Source organism: Capra hircus, chromosome 4 (assembly GCF_001704415.2).
Source record: "Capra hircus breed San Clemente chromosome 4, ASM170441v1, whole genome shotgun sequence".
Classification (NCBI taxonomy): Eukaryota; Metazoa; Chordata; class Mammalia; order Artiodactyla; family Bovidae; genus Capra; species Capra hircus.
Genome location: NC_030811.1, coordinates 115,191,372 through 115,210,816, shown reverse-complemented (window position 1 = coordinate 115,210,816; position 19,445 = coordinate 115,191,372). Strand labels below are relative to the sequence as shown.

Sequence of the window (19,445 nt, the reverse complement as noted above, 5' to 3'; positions counted from 1 at the left end):
TACCTCTCCACACTTACTGCTGACTCATGCTCTCCTAGGAGGTCAGAATACTCCTCTGTGCCCCTAAAAATGTATCTCTTAACAGGGTGTTAAGTGAGAGAATAAACAATTCACTAACGTAACCAGCACTTTCTCCTGCTGCTGCTGCTGCCAAGTCGCTTCAGTCGTGTCCGACTCTGTGCGACCCCAGAGACGGCAGCCCACCAGGCTCCCCCGTCCCTGGGATTCTCCAGGCAAGAACACTGGAGTGGGTTGCCATTTCCTTCTCTATAAAGAGAAAGTACTAGAATGTAGTTCCTATAGAATTCTTCTCTGAGCTCTCCCTTTCCTGCTTAATTTCTTCTGCCTCTGGAAGCTGAGAGCCTCCATATTCTGTTCTGGGCCCTCCCACCACAGCATCTGTGTGCTCTGGGCTAGAGTTGTCCATACTTAGTTATCCTGGTTTAGGCACAATGAGGGGGCAGATGATTTCCTGCATCTTAGTTGCCTGATTTGAGATGATTTGGTGCTTGGTGAGGGGTACAGTGACGTCTGGAGACCCCAGAAGCACTGCCTGGGGAGCACTGGGACCTGCCCAGCTGGCCTGTCCCACCTGCAGAAGGAGAAATGTCTGTTTCAGTCAGTGGCGGGGACCCACAAGGGTCACCCCAGACCTGGCTCTGGCCCTCTATTTCCCAAAGAAAGAGGTGCTGCCAGCAGGCGGAGTTTGGGGAATAGTGGGTGTTTGTTTCAGGAGACGGACAGACACAGGACACACAGCTTCCGCCAGGGGACATGTGGTCAAAGTGGCAGCCAGATGGCTTCCCCCAGCCCCCGTGCTCCTGACCAGTGCTTCCGGCACTTCTGCTGCCCCAGCTCTGCGGATCAGACTGGGGTTTCTAAGGAGAGATAGAATAAAGGGCAGGATGCTTAAACATATGGTCTTATTAGGAGATGGATGACTTCTGTTCTTCAGCGCTAAAAAGATCTGTTTGCTTGTGTGTTTAAACACGAATTATATTTTAGGCACCACCAATTTAGATGGGAATTTTAAGACTTTTGAAAGGAAAAATATTTGAAAGCACTCAGTTTAATACAAAAAGAGTATTTTGGTAATTCATAAAATGTTCCAGTGTCAATGATGCTCCTAGTATGTCCTCATAATTTCACGTCAGTATTACCTGACTTTTAAAATTTTCTCTTCAACAGAATTTTTTAAACTCCAGTAGTTGTCCTGAGATTCAGGGGTTTTTGCACGTGAAGGAGCTGGGAAGGAAATCTTGGAAGAAGCTGTATGTGTGTTTGCGGAGATCCGGCCTCTATTGCTCCACAAAGGGAGCTTCGAAGGTGAGTTTCAAAGGCCCAACTGCCAGTCACACCAGGCTGGGAGGGTTCCGAGTAAAGGTGCGCACCATGGCGTGACTTATTAAGCTGAGTGTGTAGCAGCTAAACTCAGAGTTCCTGGTGCACAGGCCTCCCTGGGAAAGCAGGTGATGTCAGACCTGGGGCCCCGGGGGCTGTGTGTCCCCCACCGCCAAGCGGGCCAGCCTGGGCTCCCTCTGTGGGCTGGCAGCAGAGACTCATGGCTGCCTGAGTTCCTTGGAAGATGCTGACTTAGTGTCTATAATTTGGAAGTTGGTGTCTAGGATCGCCATAAGGATATTCAATAGATGATTGTCACCCTGATGCCAATCTAATATATGTTATTGTAGATATTTTATGGAATAAATTGCAGTTTGTGTGTATCCCCAGTGGGAAGAGGAGCTGAGGGATTAAAATGGCTGCAGGCCTCTGAAGAGAGCTGGGGTGTTGTGGGCTGGCCTTGCTGGGGTCTTTTGTGTCTTTGCATTTCTGACCTATTTTCCTGTAACATCTGAGGACACCTACCACGGGAGCATACCCAGCTGACCTTGGCCGTGCTTATACCATCCAAGAGCTGCAGTCTCTTCTGTTCCTGCCTGAGAGAGAGGGGAGGAGCTGGGGATTCCAAGGGAGGGTGCTGGCCCAGCATCCGGCTCTGGGAAGTCAGGAGAGAAGGGGCGTGGCCACCAGGGAAAGGGCGTGAGCTGGAGGGAAGGGGCGTGGCCATCAGAGAGGAGGAGCATGGCCACCAGGGGAAGGGGGCGTGAGCTGGAAGGAAGGGGCATGGCCACCAGGGAAAGGGGGCGTGAGCTGGAGGGAAAGGGCGTGGCCACCAGGGAAAGGGGGCATGGGCTGGAGGGAAGGGCCGTGGCTGCACTCCCTTCCTCTGAGGCTGCAGGTCTTCCTGGGTCACAGGGAGGTCCACTTCCTCATTTCCCAGCTCTGATGTGCGCCTTATGCGTCCTCCTCATTGCTGCTGAGCCCTAGGTCATTTGTCACCTAGAGGAGGAAACAGATGTGGGATGGACAGTTAAGGCACAAGATGGGACATTTTGCGAGCAGTTGGCCACTGATCACTCAGCAAAACAACCGTGGTGGGGGTCTTGCATTTGAGTGTATACTCCTAACCTTGACCATGGTTTGCAGATGTCCTGGTTTCCACTTTGAATATTACCTTATAAGGCAGAATATCAGATACATTGTATCCATCTGTCTGAATATTGGGAGGTGGGGTTTTTAGCAGGGGCTGGGGGATATGGTTTTAACTTGGTACTTACGTGACACCATGGTTATAACCTGTAGACTGTCAAAGGGGAGAGGTATTGAGAGCACGCTTAGACTGCCCTCTGCTGACAAGGACAGGAAACACTTGCTCTTGGCTGTGCTGAGAAGTTCCCCCGTATAAACCTGACCACCTCCCCGCAGGAGCCCAGACACCTGCAGCTGCTTGCCGACCTGGAGGACAGCAGCATCTTTTCCCTGATTGCTGGCAGGAAGCAGTACAGTGCCCCTACAGACTATGGCTTCTGCATAAAGGTACCGCCCACCCTGAGACTCACGGTGAACTTTGAAATTAAACCAGCGACCTCCTCTCTTGGTTGTTGCTTTTTAAAAACAACAAACAGTTTCACATTGGATTTATGCATTGGTATAAAAATATTTCATGTGTGCTTTCAGTGTGTCAGTCCTTGAGTAGCGCAGATGCTCAGAGAAAAGCAGAATCCCTGAGCCCCATGGCTTAGGGGCGATGGGCCCCGTGGTTTAGGGACCCCCCAGCCTGTCATCTGAGTGGCCTCCAGGGTACTGAGTAAGCTGATGCCTTGTGTGTGGGCTTCCAGTAACCAGGACATTAGTCTAGGGGTGACCACAGCTCTGCTTGTCACTGTGCAGGTGTGTGAGGGCGCATGCTCACACATATGCTCACATGCGCACATGTGCATGCACATAGCTGCACACGTCATGTGAACAAGCACATGTGGATGTATGTGTGCATGCTTACGTGCACACACACACAGTCCTTCCTACTCGGTGAGGTTGTTTTATCAGTCATCATAATAGTAGAGATTTACTGAATTACCCACTGTGCACGAGACAGTCTGCTGAGGTTTCTACCTCCGTCATCTTCCTGGGTCTTCCCAGTGCTCACAGGGTGGGAACTGCCCAGCCCCACTGCCAACACGAGGTTGCCAGTGAGCGAGCCCATAGTCCCCCAGCTGGGCTGTCTTCTAAGCTGGAGGAGGAGACAGGGCACAGGGAGCCTATTCCATCCAAAAATACTATTTTTCTGCTTGACTTGGTGAAGCTTCTTTGGTTGCAAGTGGTAAGAACTGACCTCAAACCCCCTGAAGGGCACAGTGCACAGGCGGCTGGTGGAGAGCGGCTCGTGGGGGACTGGAGCCGTCCCTCTTTCCCCTGGCCCACATGCCAGCCCACAGCCCTGCGGCCTCTGCCTCTCCCACTGTATCCGCCACATGCAGGGCTGGCCTTCAACCCTCTTCCACATCCAGGTTCCCGTAGCGGAGAGCTGGGCTAGTCTGACCCCTCAGGGCCCCTCGGGTCTGGGCTTTCTTCCATCACAGCCAGCCCCTGCCCCTGGGTGGGCACCTGCCAGCTCTCCGCTGTCTCTTCTATGGCCACACTGGTCTCCCTCTCTGGGCCTTTCCACAGCGTCTGTCCTTGGCCTCCACAGCCCTGAGTCTTGGAGGCTCCTCCCTGCCTCAGCTCGCCCTGCGGGCCCTTCCTGCAGCTGCCTCCTCCTCGAAGGTGACGGAAGGCACCTCCTTCCAAAGCCCCTGAGTAGCTGTCCTTCCTGGAACCCACCTTCCCTGCAGGAGCTAGACGCCCCGCTACCCCCACCACCTTGAGGGCTTGCTTTCCTGTTTGTCTCCCCCAACACTCACCGTGGGAGGATGGCCGATCACTCAGCCAAGTACCAAGGAACCAACTAGCAGGCCCGGCCTGTGCCCCGCAGAGCCGTGCGCGATGCCCCGTGCCCAGGCGCGCACACCTGCCCGCGCGCCCGTCTCTGCCACCTGGTGGGTTGTGCTGCGGGTGGAGCTCTGCTCTGCCCTGAGAGGAAGGGTGGTCCTGACTCACCCTCATACTCACAGGTCTCCCTTCTCCTTTAGCCTAAAGAGTCAGGAACGAGGCTAAGGAGCTGCGCTTGCTCTGTGCCGAGGATGAGCAGAGCCGCACGTGCTGGGTGACAGCCTGCAGGCTCCTCAAGGTGGGTCCCCGTGGTCGCGGGGTGTTTGTGTGTCAACCCACGGTCACTACGTGTATGTCATCCCGAGGTCACTGTGTGGATCATCCCCCGGTCCCTGTGTGTGTGAACCCATGGTCACTGTGTGCACGTCAGCCCCGAGGTCACTGTGTGTGTGTGTGAACCCACGGTCACTACGTGTGCATGTTAGCCCCAAGGTTAATGTGTGTGCGTCACTGTGGTCACTGTGTGTATGTGTCATCCCGAGATCACTGTGTGGATCATCCCCCGGTCACTGTGTGTGTGTGTGTGTGTGTGTGTGTGATCCTGCAGTCACTCACTGTCTGTCTCTGTATCTGTGTTTGTGTCCCCGAGGTCCCAGTGTATCTGTATCATCCCCTGGTCACTGTGTGTGTGTGTGTGTGTGTGTGTGTGTGTGCGCGTGTCACTGGCCACTGAGTGAGACCCCGAGGTCACAGCGTGTGGCAGTGCGCACCTCTCCACTGGTGATGCCTCTCACCCTCCATGCCCCGTCACTGGGCTCTGGGAGTCGAGGGTCCTCGCACGTGTTCTCAGTCTGAGAAGCTCCCGCAGAGCCATTTCGTCAGCGGAGCCGGAGCCAGTTCCCGACCTGATGCTGGTGGCACTTAGGGCGGGAGCAGGCTGCGCTGTGCTTCGCAGCTCATTGAGCAGCCTGCCCTCATGTCTCCCATGAGATGCCAGCAGCACCCCAGCAGCTGAGACGGCCCCAAGTGTCCCCTGGGTGTGGGGAGAGTTGAGAACCACTGCCTTAGAGAAATGGGGAACCAAAGGTCGGGACCAAGGAGTCAGAAGATGGGAGTGGGCTGGGCGCACATAGGTCATCAGGAGCGTAATGGTTTCCCTGTTGCAGCATCGCACTCGGGAATTCCGAGTGCCAGGGCCTTGCAGGAGACATGGCGGATCGTCTGGCCCCTTACAGGGCCTCGAGGGAAACAGCGTCCCCCGACAGTCATTCTAAAGAAAATGTCTTGCTCGGACCATCTCGTGGGATTGCACCCCACAGCAATTTCACAGAAACGGCCCAGGTGACCTCACATGCCCTATAGAAGGGCAGGGCAGTGCACCACCGTGTAATATGGCACAGAGTGTTCCTCTGCACACACACACCACGTGCTGGAAATTCCTTAGTATAGAAAGTCCTTGTGAGTTACAGGTTAGCTGATAAAACAGACTCGGCCCAAGTCGAGGGCTGGAAGGGACGCGTGTTTGCTTAGCTGGGGCCGCCGCACGCAACCAGTCTCTTGCAGAAGTCCCCAGCTGTCCCTGAGGCTTCCAGCTACTGTGAGACTCTGGGTGGCGTCCCTTGGAGACAGACTGGGGAGGCTGAGCTCTGAGACTCCTGAGAGGCGCTGCAGACTTCCTGGAGAGGCAGCCAGTGTTCTTCTGTCCCAGAACCTTCCTGTTTTATTTTTTGTCACTGAGGAAACAGAGAACAGTTAAGATAGAAATGTTACTGTTCTGTAATAGAAGAGGAGGTGCTGTGCTGGTGTCAGACGTCTTACGTCACAGGCTGCTCCCTGACACTGTGCTGTGCTCCGTCATGTCTTCAGAACCCTATGGATAGTGGCCCACCAAGCTCCTCTGTGCATGGGATTCTCCAGGCAAGAGTGCTGGAGTGGGTTGACATTTCCTCCTCCAGGGATCTTCCCAACACAGGGACTGAACCCTTGTCTCCTAGGTCTCCTGCATTGGCAGGCACGTTCTTTACCACTCACGCCACCTGGGAAGCCCCCTGATCCCTGACAGGCAGTTCAGTCGCTCAGTCGTGTCCAGCTTTTTGTGACCCCATGGACAGCAGCACGCCAGGCCTCCCTGTCCATCACAACTCCCGGAGTTACTCAAACTCATGTCCATTGAGTCAATGACGCCTGCCAACCATCTCATCCTCCGTCGTCTCCTCCTCCTGCCCTCAATCTTTTCCAGCATCAGGGTCTTTTCAAATGAGTCAGCTCCTCACATCAGGTGGCCAAAGTATTGGAGTTTCAGCTCCAGCATCAGTGCTTCCAATGAACCCCAGGACTGATCTCCTTTAGGATGGACTGGTTGGATCTCCTTGCAGTCCAAGGGACTCTCTAGAGTCTTCTCCAGCACCACAGTTCAAAAGCACCAATTCTTCAGCATTCAGCTTTCTTTATAGTCCAGCTCTCACATCCATACATGACCACTGGAAAAACCATAGCCTTGACTAGACGGAACTTTGTTGACAAAATAATGTCTCTGCTTTTTAATATGCTGTCTAGGTTGGTCATAACTTTCCTTTCAAGGAGTAAGTATCTTTTATTTTCATGGGTGCAGTCACCATCTGCAGTGATTTTAGAGCCCAAAAAAATAAAGTCTGACACTGTTTCCACTGTTTCCCCATCTATTTCCCATGAAGTGATGGGACCAGATGTCATGATCTTAGTTTTCTGAATGTTGAGCTTTAAGCCAACTTTTTCACTCTCCTCTTTCACTTTCATCAAGAGGCTCTTTAGTTCTTCACTTTCTGCCATAAGGGTGGTGTCATCTGCACATCTGAGGTTATTGATATTTCTCCCGACCATCCTGATTCCAGCTTGTGCTTCATCCAGCCCAGCGTTTCTCATGATGTTCTCTGCATAGAAGTTAAATAAGCAGGGTGACAATATACAGCCTTGACGTACTCCTTTTCCTGTTTGGAACCAGTCTGTTGTTCCATGTCAAGCTCTAACTGTTGCTTCCTGACCTGCATACAGATTTCTCGAGGCAGGTTAGGTGGTCTGGTATTCCCATCTCTTTCAGAATTTTCCACATTTTGTTGTGATCCGCACAGTCAAAGACGTTGGCATAGTCAATAAAGCAGAAGTACGTGTTTTTCTGGAACTCTCTTGCTTTTTTGATGATCCAGAGGATGTTGGCAATTTGACCTCTGTTCCTCTGCCTTTTCTAAATCCAGCTTGAACATCAGGAAGTTCACGCTTCACGTATTGCTGAAGCCTGGCTTGGAGAATTTTGAGCATTACTTTGCTAGCATGTGAGATGAGTGCAATTGTGCGGAGTTTGAGCATTCTTTGACATTGCCTTTCTTTGGGATTGGAATGAAAACTGACTTTTTCCAATCCTATGGCCACTGCTGAGTTTTCCAAATTTGCTGGCATATTGAGTGCAGCACTTTCACAGCATCATCTTTTAGGATTTGAAATAGCTCAACTGGAATTCCATCACCTCCACTAGCTTTGTTTGTAGTGATGCTTCTTAAGGCCCACTTGACTTCACATTCCAGGATGTCTGGATCTAGGTAAGTGATTACACCATCGTGATTATCTGGGTCATCAAGATCTTTTTTGTACAGTTCTTCTGTGTATTCTTGCCACCTCTTCTTAATATCTTCTGCTTCTGTTAGGTCCATACCATTTCTGTCCTGACAAGCTGGTGTTAAAGCCAAGTGTCCCTCAGTAGAGAGCTGCTTCCCTGATTTAAGGGATTTTCAAGCAGAGAGCCCCCCTGCGGCTGGAGAAGGAACAGGCTCCTCTTAGGGTTCTGCGGTGGAGAATGTTCCAGGATGTACTATTAACAATTCAACAGCACAGTGCCGAAGGGTGTTTAGAGAGATCACTGCATTTGTGGGGTGAGGGGTGGAGGTGCGTGTTCACATTTGCTGGTGTGTAAATGTGAGGCGACAGGCGAACGTGGAGGCTGCTCACAGGAGCCTGGAGGCTGTGGGGCAGACGGGGCAGAGGTGCAGGGAGGCCGTCAAGGTTTCGTGTTTGTGTGATTTCATTAATTTTTTTCTCTGCAAAAATACAACCTCTTTCGGCGAAAGCAAAAAGGAGATGCATTAGGAAGGGATACTGAGGCGTCCTGTTCCATGGGTAACAGGCAGTGATGTGGCCCTACTCTGACGCAGCCTCTCATGTGAGCAGGGTGGGCGTCTCTGTGCTGTCATAACCAGGTGCAGGGAGGGAGCGGCCGAGCTCACAGCGGCCGTGATACCTGGCTGTTATTAGTGCCAGTGACTCATATTCTGTGTGTGCTGGCACAGTGTGAACGTTCCGGAGCGTCCACTGTGGGCCACGCATCACCTCACACCTGGGACCTCGCTGCTCACAGCAGCTCTGTGCACACACGCACAACCATCCTCAGAGCACAGGTGACGGACTTGAAGCCCATGACTTACCACACATGGCTGCTGGCACGGGGCTGAGGCAGCAGCAGGACCCCAGCGTGCTGGCCCCAGAACTCCATCCCTGACTGGCACTCTCACTGTCTCCCTAAGGGTCTCCAGGAAACAGATCCATCCATTCCAGACGTGAGCCTATTGTCCCAGCCACACTGCCCCGAGGGAACCCCTGACTCCGCCTCCCACAGCGCTGTCCTGCAGGGAGGCAGGGCCTGGCCCGGGTCACTGCAGCAAGGTACTGGTGGCTGGAGCCGTTCTCAAGTGGACAGCAGTGGCGTCATATCCTCCCATCTTGGCTGGGCACACCCTGGGGCTCCTGCCTCTACAGAGCAGACAGCATCAGCCTCTGGTGTGAAGGGTCCCTGACAGACATCCAGGTCTCCTCCCTGCCTGCCTTCAGCTCCATTCATCTTGCAGGGAAGCATAACTGGAAGACAAGGTCCTCCATGATGACCTCACCCTGCACCCCCACATTGCCTCGATAACAGGATGTGTTGTGCTCCGGAGACCTGCACCCTTCAAAAGTGCTGGGGAACCTTCTCAAACGCCTCCTGTTCCCCTGGCCCTGCGGCATCACCAGCTTCTTGGACTGTGACCAGTGGTTCAGTCAGTGGTCAGACTTGTCTTTTTCACAGGGAGACCTGTCCTCAGGCTGCAGGGACCTGACCTGGAGAGGCTCGAGACTTCCTTCATTTTTCCTTGCTTCTGCTGTCATGTCCAGGGGCCATCCTGCCTGGCTCCCCCCAGATCCTCAGAGCTGGGATGACCTAGTGCTTGGAACATAAGAGATGCTCAGAAAGTGTGCACTGAATGAAAGTGGAAACTGACCCAAATACCTGTCTGGCTTTTGGTGATGTTGCAACAGCAATTTGGATGCTATAAAAATCCCAGGGTGTTTTTGAGAGGAAAGCCTTCCTTTGAGTTAACTTAGGACCTTCCTGTTTCTCTTAAGTACCAACCCAGTTACACCTCCTTTAAAATATATATGTGTGCCTATATATATATAGCTCAAACCTCCTGGGGAGGAAACTGGGTAGTATCTGCTTTTGTTCCTGTACCTTCCTACTAGTGTTTCCGAAGTGATTTCATAGACTCCAGGGGCTGTGCAGGGAGTGTGAAAACTGTGTTAGTTACCTACCATATCCTTCCTGTGGCCCTCCACCTTCTAGAAGCTTCTTAAGCTATTACAATTCTTCCCCAAGAGGGAGATCTTGCTTCATCAACACAAGATTCTGTAGGGCAGTGGTCCCCCACACTTTTTGGCACCAGGGACCAGTTTTGGGAAGATAATTTTTCCACGGACTGAGGCAGGGTGGGATGGTGTCCAGATGATTCAAGCACATTGCATTTATTGTATACTTTACTTCCGTTATTATTACATTATATGATGAAATCATTCTACGGCTTACCACAGTGCAGAATCAGTGGGAGCCCTGAGCTTGTTTCCCTGAGCTCAGGCAGTAATGCAAGTGATGGGGAGTGGCTGTAAGTACAGATGAAGCTTCACCCGCTCGCCTGCTGCGCAGCCCAGATCCTAACAGGCCAAGAACCAGCACGTTTGTGACCCAAGGGTTGGGGACCCCTACTCTAGGGAATTCCCTGGTGGTCCAGTGATTAGGACTCAACGCTTTCACTGCTAGGGCCCAGGTTCAATTCCTAGTGGGGGACTAAGATCCTGTAAGCCACCCAAGCAGGGCTGAAAAGTACATATAATTTTTTTTTAAGTCTGGAGTTCTTAAAGAAGCTTTAAAACAACAACAGCAAAACAAAGCAAAAAACCCCACAGGATTCTGTAATGAATTCCTTAACATGGAAGAGGCAGTTAAAGTGGATGTGGGGCACAAAGGCAGCCAAGGAGCCTCCTACCTGGCACAGGCATCTGGAGCAGAGGTTGCTTACAGCACCTGGAAGCAACGCAAGAGCAGGGACTGAGGAGTTGTGTCGGGTCGAGGCAAAGTGTCCCAGCTCTGCTGATGGCACCGGTGGTTTGCTGCAAGCTCACCATATGCCACGCCCCTGCTTGGAGCTTCATGTTACCCCATTTGATTATCATGAGAACCTGGGGGAAAATTCCGCCCTCACAGTACAGTGAGGAGAGAGTGCTGGGAGCGTGGCTGGCCAAGACTCCATGTCCCTAGGGGACTTTCTTGAGAAGCCCAGGTGGGACTTGGAGAATGGCTCAGGGGGGTTCCAGCCTCCCATCTGGTGGTGCCACCTGCCAGCACGCAGCCAAGCTCACTGCCTCTTTGGATCCCAGAAGTTCAGACCTATGGTTCCCGAAAGCCAGTCCTCTGACTGCTGAGAATTTGGGGTAACATCTTCTCTAGGGCCAGGCTTCCCTGGTGGCTCAGCGGTAGAGAATCTACCTGCCAATGCAGGAGACACAGGTTTGATCCTTGGTCCGGGAATATCCCCTGGAACAGGAAATGACAACCTACTCCAGCATTCTTGCCTGGAGAACCACATGGAGAGAGGAACCTGGTGGGCTATAAGTTCATGGGGTCTCAGAATTGGACACAACTTAGTGGCTAAACGACAACAGCTTCTCTGGGGCACAGCAAAACAAAGCGAGTGGGGACAGTGCAGTCAGCTTTCCACAAAGCTGTTAGCAATAATAGCTGTGTTCACAGTAAAGCTTTATTCTTACCTGAGAGTGTGTAAACTTAGCTAATTTAAACTCTCTAAAACTCTGATTGTCTGATCTACTATTATCTCAACAGTGTTTTATAAAATATTGTTGATATGGTAGATCAGCAATTAATTTTGGCGTGTACATATGTTGTCTTATTTGGAAAATTAGATGCTAGGGCCTAAGGCAGTCACAGATTTTTTTTTTCCCCAAAAAAATCAGATTATTTCGTGAAACCTAAAATAATGAGACTCCCTGACGCAGACCTTCCCTTTTACCTTCTTTCCTGCAAGAGGATCTCTCAAGTCCAGTGGTTCCCAAATTTTATTTTTATGTAGCAGAGCCCATTCCCCCATTTCAGTTTTTGTTTAGAAACAGCCACCACTCACAGTATCTCTGAAGCGCATTTCCACCCTGAAACAGTTTGAAAGCCTGCCTGCCCCATCCCTTCCTGCCTCTTGCCCACCTACCGCACTGCATGGTGTGTGAGCAGCCCCCAGTTCACGCCTGTGTGAACTATAAACACAGATGTCTTTCCTACGTGAACAGATGGAAACAGGGGAATTAAAGTACATGAGAGCAGAAAGGAAGGAAGGAGTGTAAAACCCAGTCATCTTGAAAATGGGAACAGTCAGGACAGACTTTGCATGTCTCCCCTATGTTGTGCTTTTAAATCAAGATGAAATGGGCATTCTTTGCAAAACAGAAAACCCTTAAAATTAACTGGAAAATCCAGAGGGAAAAATTGAACTCCCATTTGAAAAAAAAAAATGAGTTCCTTTAAACTTTGAGAAATATTCAAGCTGTGTTGTGTAAGCTGTAACAGAACCAGGAATAACACTGTATGCTGAGGTTTTGGTCACCTTCACCCATCAGGGCCTGTGCTGTCCTTTTGGATACTAGTCAGATGTGGCCATAGAGATTGCATTTCATTTTTCCCGAATCCACATTCTTCTCTGTGTGACCAGAACTCCACTCAGCAGCCATTTGAATATGAGCCTGCTGACGACAAAATCTCTCCATGTTTATTTTGACTTTGCTTTCATTATTGAGGGAACTTTTCACAGTTGATCAAGTCCTAGATTAGGGGTTATTTTATCCTGTGCTTCTCCCATCCCATTGTCTTCTGACTCTCATCATGCAGGTTAAAAAGTTAGCTGTCCTTCTTCTGATCGCTTCTTTATAACAAGAAGTTATATATAAAATAACAAGTCTTTCTCTGGTTGCTTTTACATTTTCTGTTTCTGTTTTGCAGGATGTTCTTGGCTGGTTTTATTTGTTCCTTTTGTTTTGCTCTTATCCTGCACCTAGATCCTGTAGCTTGGTGTATTTTTATTTGTTTGGAAAATTCTTGGCCATCATCACAAACATACTGCCTTTTCATACTGTTCGTGGAGTTCTTGAGACAAGAATACTGATGTGGTTTGCCATTCCCTCCTCTGGTGGACCACGTTTTGTTAGAACTCTTCATTACGATCCATCTATCTTGGGTAGCCCTGCACAGCGTGGTTCTTAGCTTCCCTGAGTTACACAGGCCCCTTCTCCACAAGACTGTGATCCAAGGAGATCAAACAAGGTAATCCTAAAAGAAACCAACCCTGAATATTCATCGGAAGGACTGGTGCTGAAGCTCCAATTCTTTGGCCACCTGATGCAAAGAATCAACTCATTAGAAAAGACCATGATGCTGGGAAAGATTGAAGGCAAAAGGAGAAGTGGGTGGCAGAAGATGCAGTGGTTATATAGCATCACCAACTCAATGGACATGAATTTGCGCAAACTCCAGGAGAGAGTGGAGGACGGGAGCCTGGGAGTCACTAAGTTGGACATGACTTAGTGACTGAACCACATCTCAAACATTCGTTTTGATCTGTTCTGTCTCTTCCTGTCTCACTGGGGTGCAACTGTATCTATGGTAGACCTTTTCATTATGTTCCAAATATGTTAGCTTCAGAAGTGAGTACTTACTGCTGGTCCTGAGCTGGAAATGAGCTCCCATCCGTGAAGAACAGTGAAGAGGAAGATGCAGCCCACTGGATTCCTCTTTCCTCTTCCTTTTTTCTTCTCTCTGTGGTTTGAAGGTGTAACTGAGGAGTGCAGGTTGAAACGTCAGGAGTGTAGGAGGCTTTGCAGGACGCTCAGTGCTTATTGACTGAGGAAATAAAGCCCAGACTGCTGAGCTGGTTGGGCAGGGAGGCTGGTGGTTAAGAAGAGCACTGGTTTGGAACCAGGATTGTACATTCAGAACCTGAATCGTTACTTTACCATGACCTTGAGCAACTTGCTTCACTTGCTGTGTTCTCTTGTTTGTGAAATGAGGATAAAGTACATATTTCATAAAATGGAGAGGATTAAATAAAAGAGCAGCATAAAGCACTCAGAGCTTTGCCCATAGCAACATTTAGTAGGGCTAGTTGTTCTTGCTAGTCATTATTATGTTGTTTCTTTGACCACTTCCTGCCCACCCAGCACCCCCAGACAGATAGTGGTAACTGACTGTGGAGTGTTGGTGGTGGCAGGCCCAGAGACAGGGCTCTGTTGGGTGTTTATTCTTGAGTTCACCCAATCGTTGCCCATTATTCTGTATGAGTGTGGCTCTTGAGTGCCAAGGGTTTGCCCCGTGTGGGGCTTGAGGGCTACGGATGCCCTGGTGACTGACTCTGGCCCTCCTTATCTCTTCAGTATGGGATGCTCCTTTACCAGAACTACAGGATCCCACAGCAGAGGAAAGCCATGCTGTCCTCCTTCTCGACTCCAGTGGTAAGTCAAGCTGCGCCTCTGAAGCCACATTGCTGTTCAGCTGCTGCATCAGCACGGGCTGTGGGCATCTTTTCTCAGACGAGGCTACCCGGAGGAGCCAGAATACCCTACCAGCGTGCATTTCCCAGGAGAGGGGCTTTGTCGTCTGCAGTGTGACTGCTGGGAGCAGGTCCCTGCCTACCCTCTCCCCTTTCCCACATCTCCCTGCAGCGTTGCTTTGGTGAATGGCTCCCACTGAGAGCTCCATTCCAGTGTTCAGAAATGTTGACAGCAGCGCCCACGTCTACTGAGGAGCTGCCTTCATTCACCGCCTTCGCTTCTGTCCATTTCAGCTGTGGGTCCATGGTGCTGTTGACCATGATTCTTGAGTCCTTGTGAAAATTGAGATTGTAGTGAGTCTTCCTGGGATCTCAGGATGGACTTTATGTCCCAGAGGTGTAGAAACACTTCATCCTCCCCAAATATGATCTTAACACATTATTGACTGGGCGATGTATCAACACATCTTTTGTTATCCAAATGTTTATTGGCCAGGAGTGTCAATACATTTTTAGAAAGTGATCGAATTAACATCACTGTGCGAAGTTGTTAGATCTTAAAATTGATCCAAGGTTCATGATACAGTTTGTGATTATTGTTATCGCTCATGTTTTGCTCCATTAGGTTTTTGTAGCACCTTGTGTATATTATAAATGTGAAATTTTCAAAAATGATGCATCGAGAAATTTTGAGTGAAAAAATTTTCAGTGAATTTTATGCAGATATTTTCTGAGTGTCTGAATGACATATATGTTAAGTGTCTCAGAAGACGATAGTTCTTCAGAATATAGTTCTGCTTCAGACTGTGAATATCAGACCAACAAAAAGAAAACCTTAGTGATTGATTCTGATGCAGAAAGTGAAAATGAAACTCATGGTGCTGGAGAAAACTTTACAGGGGTAACTGTTGAATGTGACAACCTGCAAAATGTTAGTGAAATAACAGAATTAATGTTTTGGCCAGCCAAAATAAAAATCATCACCAACCATAGGTGTCAGTTTCTGCAGAAATCCCCCAGTTGATAATGAGTTAACAATCTCTCGATGTCCATTCCTCAGAGATGTCAAAATACCCACAGAAGCGGTGCCCGTGTTTCTGTGAACTAACTTACCTGAGAAGGGATTTGGCTGCTGGTGAGGGCTTGCTCGCCTTTGACGTTAGCATTTCTTGGATGAGTTTTTGTAGGGTTTTTTGTAATGGAGGAGAAAGAAAGAATGACTTTATTACTTTGCCAGGCAAAGGGGGACCACAGCAGGCTAGGTCCTCAAGAACTGTGCTCTCCTTTTAATTCACATTAGAGACCCTGTGGACGACCCCACGGGTGGACGCCAGTGGCCTCACCAGCAGATTCCAAATATCTTCAGAGAATTGGAAGGTTTCTTTCCTCTTCTTGAGAAAAACCAAAGCCATTTTTCATCCCAGGGCCCTTCAGACACTGAGTGTTCTGTCCGATCCTTGGCGGGGGGGCCCTTGCTGTCCCTTTGCTGCCCCTCCCTGGGTCTGCACAGCTCTCCCACGCGGCGGTTCCCACCTGCTGCTCCGCTTGCTTCTCTGCATCTCAAGAATCCACGGCCTCTCCTTTGCAGCGCAGCGTCTCTGAGAACTCCCTTGTGGCAATGGATTTCTCTGGGCAAACGGGAAGAGTAATCGAGAATCCAGCTGAGGCCCAGAGCGCAGCCCTGGAAGAAGGCCACGCCTGGAGGGTAAGGCTGTGGCCCGGTCCCACCCCTGGTCTGCCCCAGAGAAATGGCCCTGTGCTGGCGGCAGGGATGCGGTGCGAGGGAGGAGGGGGGGCTGTGAGTTCTCGCCTGCAGGAGGCTGTGGCTTGCCTGGGCTCCTCCACGCCCCCGGCACCTGGCCACCCCCACGGGCCGTCCCTGGGCTCCCATGGAAGGAGGGGCAGGAGCAGAGCCCTGAGGCCCCGTGGCCCGCCGCCCTGTCCCTGCTGATGTATCCTCAGGGCCTCTGGGGAGAGCGCTGGGCCAGGCGTTCCCATCGTGGTTCAACCGCCGACCAACCTCCCACCCTTGAACAGTCTCTTTACTCTGAGACTCAAGTTCCTAATCTCCAGATGGAAGACTTTCGCTCAACTTCCAAGCTTTTCTGAGCTTTCAAGGCAACTCTGGCTCTGAAAGCCTCCCCATGCTTCAGCTTCACAGTGTTTGGAAAAGGAGAATGTGCCCAAAGCCACAGGCCTGAGTCCCCTGTGGGAGCTCATGGTTTTCTCCTAAGGTGTGTCGGGCACTGTACTGCGTGTCTTCAGTGTGAGGGACGCAGCCTGGCTTCAGTACTGGGATCGTTAGCAATATGCAGGGGTGGGATGCTTCTGGTTTTGCTTTTAACAACTGCGACCCATAGCTGTCTGCCCTCCTACTCACACGGGAGGGGTCCTTGTGACCACATGGGACTGGGCGGCTGTTGTCCCGCCATCAAGGGCCTTTCACCCGGCCAGCTTCCTGCCGTGGTGTGTCCCAGGTGGCGCGGTGATTGTGTTCGCGGCTCACTTGGCGCTGACGCGGGGATTTCTTTTGCAGAAACGAAGCACGCGGATGAATATCCTAGGTAGCCAAAGCCCCCTCCACCCTTCCGCCCTCAGTACAGGTAAACATGGCATGTTGGCTTGATATTGTTGTACATAAATAACATAAAAGCGCCCCCAGCCCTCCCCAAGCCTCACGGCGGGCCTGGAGTGCAGCTCAAGCAAGCTGGGACCACAGGAGTCGGGGCCCCGTGTGGCCCGAGCGTGCTTAGCAAGGCGGCTGCCGTGCACGGAGCCCGGCCTACCCTCCTTCTCTGGTCCCCACAGTGATTCACAGGACGCAGCACTGGTTTCACGGCAGGATCTCCAGGGAAGAGTCGCACCGGATCATTAAACAGCAAGGGCTCGTGGATGGGTAAGGGACGCGTCCCGGGCGGGAGTCTGCTGGGCTCAGCTCCTCAGAGCATCTTCCCGTGTGTGTGGGGGGGGGGGGTCGGGGGGGGCACAGGGGGCGAGGGTGGTGCAACAACCTCGTTTTAAGTTGGAGCAGTGTGCTCAGGAGTATGAAGGTGGTGCAGGATTTGCATGGCTAGGAAGTGGACAGAACGGCAGTCCCATTTGTCCAGACCCCATAATCCTCCTCCACCTATTTGATGCGGTTGGAACAGCCAAAGAACACACTCTAATTAATAAGGCAGTAGGCGAATGGAAAGGTGGCTTTTTGCCTATACCTTTTACTTTATGCATTGTATCTTTGACTTTTGCCCCAACTACCCCAAACCTCAGTGGCTTAAAGCAGCGAAGCTGTATCCCCTGTTCACAGTTGGTGCAGGTTGGGTGGCTAGTCGCACTGGGGCCTGAAGAGCTGGGGCCAGGATGGCTGCACTTACATGTCCAGTGGCCAGTGCTGCTGTGGATGGGTGATGAGGCTGCTGGGTGCAGGCCTCTCACATGCTAGCCTGCCTGGGTCCGTGCACTTCACAGCCATCATGGGGGCCCTGGGGGTAAGAGGTCAAACCCCAGTGCACAAGCACTTCTTAAGCTGACACCTGCTTGGACAAGGCAAGCCACATGGCCAGGCTCAGCCTCATGGGAATGTGAGGGATCTGCCTAGAGTGGGGCTACAGCTGTGTGAGGGCCCAGAGGAGTGGTCCCTGCGGAGCTCAGCCAGAATTCTGTCTCCAGGCCCCAGAAAAGAGGCCCTGAGGAGCTGGTTGGATGCTTTGGTCCATCCTTGTCAGAGCTGCTTCTCACTGGGTCTACTCAAAAAACAGATTCTTAGAAGCTGCTCAACTCAAAACACTCCTTTTGTTGTTTAAATACTTCATCTTTAAAACATTTTATTATGAACGTCTGAGAATTCACCTGAGAGAGGAGAGTGTAACAAACCATGTCCGCCTCTTGCACAGCTTTAGAACTGGCTCACCTGAGCCTGTCTCTTCCCCTTCCTACGTTTTTATCATTATGTTTTCTCCTTCTTCTTCCTTCTTCTTCTGGAGTCTTTTAAAGGAAATCCAAGACACTCAGAATTTTTACCAGTAACTGTTGCAGCGAGTGTCTCTGTGTCTTTCGACACAGCCACAATATCGTCTTTGCACTTGAGATAAACAGGAATTTCTTATGTCCTCAGAAGTGCCGCTGTGGTCCTGCACAAAGTCCTTTAATGGACTTGGTCTAAATGGGGAGCCATCCGTGGCATCTGGTTGCTGCGTCTCCAAGTGTCCCTGAGTAGAATAGGTCTCCCGCCACTGCATTTTCTTTCCTCTTTTTTTTCCATGTCTTCCCGTTGTTGAAGAAGGAGGTCGTTGGCTAACTGTGTGCTTGTGGCTTCTTTGACTGTGTTCCTCTGTCTCCCTGGCTTCCTGTGCAGTGTGGGCAGAGCTGCGGTCGCTGTGTGTCTGCACTCCTCGCCCCAGTTGTCCTGTTTCCTGATCCTGGGCTGGGCAGGGGTCTGTATTGTCAGCCTGGCCCCCAACCCCCACCCCCGCCCAGCTCCCAGCTCCTAGCTCCCAGGGTCATTGTTTTATTAGAGGTTACAAAATCGCTGTTTTCTAATTCTGTGATTCCTTCATTGTCCCTTCCTTGAAACCCTTCCCCCTGTCACATATTTGTATTTCTGGGAGAGGTAACTGAGTGCTTGATTTTTTTAAAAAATATGTCTATTTATTTATTTTGGCTGTGTGTGGGGCTCTTGTTGCTAGGGTGGGCTTTCTCTAATGGCTAGCAGGGGCTGTCCTCCAGTTGTGGTGTGCCGGCTCCTCCTCGCGGCGGCTTCTCTTGGTGGAGCACAGGCTCTAGGGCGCGGGGCTCGGGAGCTGCGGCTCCGGCTCTGGGGCACAGGCTCTAGGGCGCGGGGCTCGGGAGCTGCGGCTTCGGCTCTGGGGCATAGGCTCTAGGGCGCGGGGCTCGGGAGCTGCGGCTCCGGATCCGGGGCACAGGCTCTAGGGTGCGGGGCTCGGGAGCTGCGGCTCCGGGTCTGGGGCGCCGGCTCTAGGGCGCAGGGCTCGGGAGCTGCGGCTGCGGCTCTGGGTCCGGGGCACAGGCTCCAGGGTGCGGGGCACAGGCTCCCGGGTGCGGGGCACAGGCTCCCGGGTGCGGGGCTCAGGCGGAAGCTGTGGCTCCGGGCTCTGGGGCACAGGCTCAACAGTTGTGGCCCACGGGCTTGGTTGCTCGGCAGCGTGTGGGACCTTCCCAGACCAGGGAGCGAATCCATGCCCCCTGCTTTTTAAGGTGGACCTTCAGCTACTGGACCACTAAGGAAGCCCGAAGTGCTTGATTTTTCCCTTTTATTTGTCAATTTCTCCTTTTCTTTGG

At 51.5% G+C, this 19,445-nt stretch overlaps 1 protein-coding gene across 1 annotated transcript in view; it reads left to right on the top strand.

Annotated features, from left to right (window-relative positions):
* GRB10 (growth factor receptor bound protein 10) overlaps nt 1-19,445 on the top strand; it is a 181,162-nt gene that overhangs the window by 149,643 nt on the left and 12,074 nt on the right. The window contains 8 exon segments of the mRNA XM_018047456.1: nt 1,189-1,326; nt 2,767-2,877; nt 4,009; nt 4,470-4,567; nt 14,035-14,112; nt 15,739-15,855; nt 16,687-16,753; nt 16,959-17,046. Coding sequence (XP_017902945.1) covers nt 1,189-1,326; nt 2,767-2,877; nt 4,009; nt 4,470-4,567; nt 14,035-14,112; nt 15,739-15,855; nt 16,687-16,753; nt 16,959-17,046 — 698 coding nt within the window.